The 7,165-nt window shown below is 35.2% G+C and overlaps 2 protein-coding genes across 2 annotated transcripts in view; both read left to right on the top strand.

Annotated features, from left to right (window-relative positions):
• Nucleotides 1–3,739, top strand: part of LOC117109562 (asporin-like) — a 5,341-nt gene extending 1,602 nt beyond the window's left edge. Inside the window, exons 3-5 of the mRNA XM_033251931.1 lie at nt 2,823–2,882; nt 3,135–3,203; nt 3,664–3,739. Coding sequence (XP_033107822.1) covers nt 2,823–2,882; nt 3,135–3,203; nt 3,664–3,739 — 205 coding nt within the window. The remainder of the gene's footprint in view (nt 1–2,822; nt 2,883–3,134; nt 3,204–3,663) is intronic.
• A 146-nt stretch (nt 3,740–3,885) lies between these two features.
• The window catches only part of LOC117109563, a 17,999-nt gene continuing 14,719 nt past the window's right edge, over nt 3,886–7,165 (top strand). Inside the window, exons 1-2 of the mRNA XM_033251932.1 lie at nt 3,886–3,953; nt 6,816–6,890. Coding sequence (XP_033107823.1) covers nt 3,886–3,953; nt 6,816–6,890 — 143 coding nt within the window. The remainder of the gene's footprint in view (nt 3,954–6,815; nt 6,891–7,165) is intronic.

Genomic DNA, 7,165 nt, shown 5'->3' on the forward strand with positions numbered 1-7,165 from the left:
TCAGCGAGAGGTCGCAGGTTCGAATCCCGTCGGAGGCATTTTATTACACAATGAATTTATAGAACTTTATTCGTTGAAAAGCTACAGGGTAGCCTACGATGTTCCGTCATGTCCTTATTAAACACTGTATATGTACCTTTGATGATTTATATTATATTTATTCAGCAGTGTTAACGGCTAACTCCCTTCAATATCATATACAATATACGACAGTATTTATTTCTAGCCGTTTCCGGATAATTTATCTGGCCGAACGCCCACTTGAGGCGCACTATTGTGTAATACAATGTTCTCGACGGTTATTTGGACCTGTTCAACCTTGAAGCCTTCGTGGTCTAGTGGTTATGACGCTCGCCTTGTCAGCGAAAGGTCGCAGGTTCGAATCCCGTCGGAGGAATTTTATTACACAATGACTTTTATAGGACTTTATTCGTTCAAAAGCTACAGGGTAGCCTACCATGTTCCATCATGTCCTTATTAAACACGGTATATGTACCTTTGATGATTTATATTATATTTATTCAGCAGTGTTAACGGCTAATTTCCTTCAATATTTTATATATATATATATATATATATTTTATGTGTTGTTCACAACTTGAGGTCAAAGGTCACATAAGGGGCATTAGGGTCAAAAAACCAAGAATCGTATAAAAGACAACTTGTCTCAAAAATAACGTAGCACAGTCTTGTCCTTTGCACATATACATTGGCATAAGGCAGAGTCTATAGGGTGTTCAGGGATAAGGGGTCAAAGGTCATTAAGGGGTAATTTTTATCTTTTTTCTGGCAACATTTCAAAACGCTACTAGTGCCAAACGGTTGTACCGATTTCAACCAAACCTGGTCAGTATAATCGGTGACACCTCTCATACATGGGGGTGTTCGTTGCTGGGGGTCAAATGTCACATAGGGGTCGTTAGGGTAAAAACTTTCAAAAAATGAATAAAAGACTTCTGTCAGAAATAACATAGCATAGTCTTGTCCTAGGTACATTATGTATTGGCATAAGGTAGGGTCTTTATGGTGTTCAGCGATTTATGGTCAAAGGTCATTAAAGGGTTATTCTTTTGTTCTCTCTAGTAACATATCAAAACGCTACTAATGGCAAACCATTGGACAAAATTCAATCAAATTTCGTCATTAAGAACCGGTGACACCCTCCTACACCCCAGTCTGGGATCAGGGGTCACATAGGGATCATGGGGTTAAATTTTCAATATAGCCCAATTGAGCTCACATTTACCAGGAATGATCTTTAGGACCTTCTAAACACGAAAAAAATACTCTTCACCCCATATGTCAAAGTTCATAGGTCAAATGTTCAAAATGTTACTAATGGCAAACGATTGAACCAAATTCAATCAATGTTGATCATTAAGAACCAGTGACACCTCCTACACCCCTGTCTGTCATCAGTGGTTACATATGGGTCATCGGGGTCAGATTTTCAAAATAGTCCAACTGAGCTCGAATTTACCAGGAATGATCATTAAGGCCTTCTAAATATGAAAAACTACTCTTCATCTATAGGTAAAAATTCACAAGGTTCACTATAGTGTAAATTATCAAATATTGCTAGTGACTAACAATTGGACCAGTTGCATTAGACAGATTCCTACCAAACATAGGGTGTTCACAGGTTGAGGTTAAAAGTCACAGTGGGTACGGTATCTCTTAAATAATGACTGGGTTCATGTTCTATTGAACATCTTATCTCTAGTTTTTTTTTTCTTTTTGGTTGTATTGTACTGTATTTTGCTATGCTGTGTGATTACCAGGGCCCACTCTTTGTCGAGATTATTAGGAATGAAGACATAGTACAGCTGAAAGTATGCATGACGTCACCATAAGAAGCCACGCCCCCTCGGGTGAAGCGGTTGTATTTTGCAACTACCCGAACGAGAGTGTTATTCAAACCAATCACATCGATCTATTGGCGGCGCAATTGATTATAATGATATAGCTCCGCCGCTCGGATGGAGGAAGATTGCTTCCATCCGTGCCTTGTGTGCTTCAACCAATCCGGCTGTTGGCCCTGAATATTTTTGTTTTAGTCAAACTGATCAGATATGAGTCTGACATGGCTCAGAAGTATGGTGAACTTAGCCAAAATGTTGTTTTTGACCACTTTCTTACCATGCAAATTTTTCACACTGATTAACTCCTCGATGGTAACGAATATCGAAAACTTGCCTAAGTCCGTGACCTTAACTTGGTGTATGTAAAATGAATACAGTATGTGTTAGGGCTTAGGAAAATATGCCAGTAGAAAAAAAAATGCCAGTTGGAATACACACCACAACAATGTAACAAAACATTTCATAATGGTGTCTTTTGCAAAAATAACTGTACAGCCTAATTAACAGATCTTATTAGGTTCTACTCTGTCAAATGAAATATCCGAATATATAATGATTGTAGAACTAACATCACAAAATAACAACATAACAACATATTTAACATAGACAAAAGTTCGCAGTAAGTTTACATAAAATTAATTATAATTTATTAAATATAACCTAATTAAATTATTTATTAGTTTGTATTTAAATATAATATTGTACATTTACTTAAATAAATACATCCTTATAAGTCAGTAAATGAGGTTGTATTTACTTAATAAGTACAACCTAATTACGTTAAATTGATGTACGATAGCTCTTCTCTATGCCACAATACACCTATTATAAGGTGGTTTATTCTATTAAACTATTGTGGTGTTTATTTCTACTGTATGCATTTTTCCACTGGCTTTTTTTCTGATTTTTTTTTGCCACTATGATATATTATTAACTTCAAAGAAAGTTTCTTTTGTTTAGAGTACTAGACGCTAACAAGATGACAACTTTACCTAAGTTTCCAAAAGAGATAATTAACATGTAAGTATGTCAGTATCGTATTCTCTCTCCTTACAATATCGTTTAGTAGTTTAGTTTAAAACATTGTTTAATTGGCCTACTATGGCATTGCAGAAAACTATTGTATTGCAGGCCAATGTATGTTTTTTATGTGGATCACGTTTATCTGAGTTTCTCTTCATAAAAATACAACATACAGTTTGTTTCTCTTCATTAAAATACAACATAAATGTAGTGTAGTAACCTTATTTGATTTTCAATCATTCTTTACAGATATGCCAGTTACAACAATATCCAATCCATTGATGGAGCTTTTGATGGCCTAACTTCGCTTTTTCAAGTGTTTGTTAATTTTCAATATGTTAATTAAAATTTCAGTTAAAAAAATATCCTCCCAATACCAAAGCTTGTAAAATGTAGATATAAACTTGAAAACCAGAGACAGTATAAATAGGCTCTTTAGCTCTTTAGTAAGTTCATTTTGATAATACTGCTAGTGATTAATCAACCTACTGTCAAAATATACTGCGCTAGGAAGGCATATGGGAAGTATTAAATCTAATAAAGGGTGTTACTGTTAAGGCCTACTGTGGCAGTACATGGCCGTCATTGACGGAATCCGTTGACAAAATCACTGCTGGTGCCAAGCCTTACCAGTAATGCTACACAAATGTATTTCAGTTATCTTGCCCAATTTGAGCCGTTTTCACTACAGTAAACAGGCCTATCGTTAATTATGTAGATGCTTTTTTTTTAATAGCAAACGTCATTGTCTTGAATATTTAAACATTCTTCTTTTCAGGGAAATGAATCATGCAAGAGTAAAAGTGATTAAGAACACAACATTCAAAGACAATTTGAATCTTTATCGTATGTAAGTATCTTATATACACAGTACCGGTATATTTTCAATTAAAAAAGTACTGCATTGGCAAGCAAAAGACAAAACGAAACTAAGAGATAATGATATATTTTCGCTAGATTGAATTAATTTCTTTTCTTCTCTCAACGACCAAATAGCAAAATGCTGAGAAGTTTTATCGAAGAGATCCAACCCAACACGTTTGCAGGGTTAAAAAATTTGAATTTTCTGTAAGTGTCTTTCATTGTTTTTTCTTACGGATGTGGAGAATGAGTTTTCTTTTCTTTGTCAGCCTTCCCTTCTGTTTCAATATTGTTAATAATTAATCAAAATTTGTATATAATTATAGCATTACCACTAGCTGGTTTATCGTTTATTAGTGTAACATAATATGATATATAAGCCTATTGCAGTACTTCAGTTGCACTGAAGAGGGGAGCAGGTACTTCCGGATTTTTGTTTTTGTTTATAAAATCTATGCTCCAAAGTAGACACCTTCTGAGGAATGTTATTTCTTATTTGTCTAATTATTCATATATATTAAAGTATATATGAATAGAATATAGTTTTCTCATCACCAAGATCTTACATATAAAGCTTGCCTATTTGTAAATATTTAATAGTTTATAAGCAGGATAATGAAGTTACCCTCTAGTACATTTATGTCACAGCAGGCGAGTACAAATCGAAACAAAGGAAGCTAACCGCAGTGGTGTATCTACGGGGGTGGGGCACGCCCCAAAAAAATTACTCGTCCCCCCCCCCCCCGCCCATTCGCCCCCAAAAAAATCACGGTCAAGTAGATAAAAATCACCTAAAATCACCTTATTTTGCGAATTAGCGCCCCTCAACTGATCATCGATCCCCTACCCACTTCACCTTCGCCCCCCCCCCTCATTTCAAGACTTCTAGGTACGCCACTGGCTAAACGGATTGGATAGAAATGTCATTTTTATTCAATCACGAAGCACAATATTGTTAACTCAAATTATGTAATGGGCAGCCACCCATTGACGTCTAAACATTTTATAAAATGGGAACATAGGGCTGCCCAAGGGCATCGATCCGTGTTTGAAAGTGTGAGGGGAACAACTGCAAAAATAAGGAAGTCTTGAGCCGTAGGCTGGGGCCAGGGGGCGCCTAGAGCCCTCTTTGAAGCCCCTGGAAACTCCGGCTTTCTAGCCTTTTATAAGTTGTATCTATATATTTATTCTACTATCGCCATGGTGTAAGTTCACTTATCTCCTCTGAAACGGCTGGAAGGAACTGTTCTGCCCACTTCCCCCTCCCCCCGCCTTTGAAAAATTCTATTCAGCAGAGACACTTAAAGCATTAAATACAAAGACGTCCTTTAGAAAAATAATGACATCCACAACGATTGCCTCCTCAACGATTGCCTCCTAACATTCAACAGTACATTGCCACCTTTCCCCACTATTTCAACACCGTACTGAGAACGGGTATATATGCTAGTCTAATTGATTTTAAGTAATGCAATTAACGTTTCCACACTACATTTTCAATATACATTTTAAGTAATGCAATTAACATTTATTTCCACACTACATTTTCAATATACGTATACTTGGTGGATCCATAAATTCGAAATAGAGGGGGCCCAGGGAAGAACTTTCACAGATGGTGGGTGATGGAATTTGTGATTGTGGCACCTCTATTTGGTCGGAAATAGCACTCTCAGACTTAAATTTGAATATAATTTTCTTTATTTTCTCCACGTTTTTAAAAATTGATGGAGGGGCCTGGTGGAGCCTCCTTGAATCTGCTACTGAAATATTCATCATAAAAAGTGTTTCAATTTATCCCAGAAGAAATCATAATCATAGGCCCGCTTATATATGTTGTGCAAACTAACATTCATAAAATTATTGAATTATTATCTACAATTAGCTTGTGACGCATTCGAGCCTTAAAAACAAATAAAATAAACTCAAAACAGTCACTCTAATCTAGTTTCTATGCGTGTGTACTTGTGAAATAAATCAAGAGGTTTTCTTTTTCTCCTCCTTTTGTATTGCGACTACAGTACACAACTTTGATATTGTGAGTTGATATGCTACCGTTTAATTTCCGATCAAACAGGACTAACATAAAACATTAGTTAGCATTTTTATTTCACAAACATAAAGTGTCATCGGCAGTATAATTGTTTAATAACGACTATATAAAATTCAATTGATTAATTAGAATATTTTGAAATTATGAAAAAACGGAGTGCATGTATGCAGATAATATTAAACACTAGTACGGGTCTTAATAATATAAAAAAGGAATAACTTGTTTACAGTTGAAATTGTGCTTTCGAGTTTGTAAAAATGTTGGCCTAATAGGTTTACTCACTTCCAAGTGTACATTGGTTTCACAATATATTGAGTCTGTAATAACCGTTTGCACCCATAAAATCGATTGAGTGGTTACTGCAGAGATACGAAGAGTACAAACAATTGCGTTTTTTACACGGATTTCATCCCAAAATATGGCCAGCTGTAAACAACAGGGAACAAATGAACAGACACAATTCACGACAGCCATTCGTAATTGTTCTTCTTCTTTCCACTCGCTTTGAAAATTGGGGTTTAACTTTAGAAAATTGGTGAAAAGAGGATAAGGGGGGCGGGGGAGAGATAATTGATATGATGTACCCTCTACTTTAAAAAGTGGGCGGACATAATCTATGTACCAAAAAAACTAATTAGTTACAAGCAATCTGGGTGCACTCGCTAAACATAGTGAACTCATGAACACGGAGGAAGCAGGTGAGGACGGCGAAAAAATGTAATGAGATCTTGCATGGTTTTATACGCAATGCAAAGAGAGAATACACATGTCTAATGCAGACTATTAAAATTGCCCCGCTAACCAAAACAAATTATAGCACCTCTACAAATTGTCAAGCATAAGCCCTCCCGTGACACAAATTCATCTTTCATCATTCTTACGATAAATGTGTTTGTTAAAATATTTTATTCAAATAATAATGGGGAAACGAGGCCTATTGTTATAGTTATTACTATTTATCCTTTTATATATTAAAATCTTTTAATCCTTATATCTCAATTTATATGTTAATATAGTGAGATTCGAGAAAACAACTTAAACGTGATCAAAGAAAACACCTTTGCTCTACACGGATCCTCTCCTTGTCAAATGTAAGTTATTTAATGACGTGATAAATTCTTTCATTTTTTAAAATATAAAATTATCTTTTCATATTAATTAAGTTTGTCATTTAACTATTATTCGGTCGATCGGTCAGCGTTTGGTTGGTTGATAGATCAATCGATGCTTCCATTAGAATAGCATAAGCCTATAATAATAAAACATTGTCAGTTATTATTTAAAGGTTATTTTTATGAGATGTACTGTAATCTATATAAATTAAAATTATGTATTCAAGTAACGCAAGATATATCATAATACAAAA

The sequence above is a fragment of the Anneissia japonica genome, unplaced genomic scaffold, assembly GCF_011630105.1.
Source record: "Anneissia japonica isolate Jap-2015-1 unplaced genomic scaffold, ASM1163010v1 scaffold287829_len2072220_cov186, whole genome shotgun sequence".
Classification (NCBI taxonomy): domain Eukaryota; kingdom Metazoa; phylum Echinodermata; class Crinoidea; order Comatulida; family Comatulidae; genus Anneissia; species Anneissia japonica.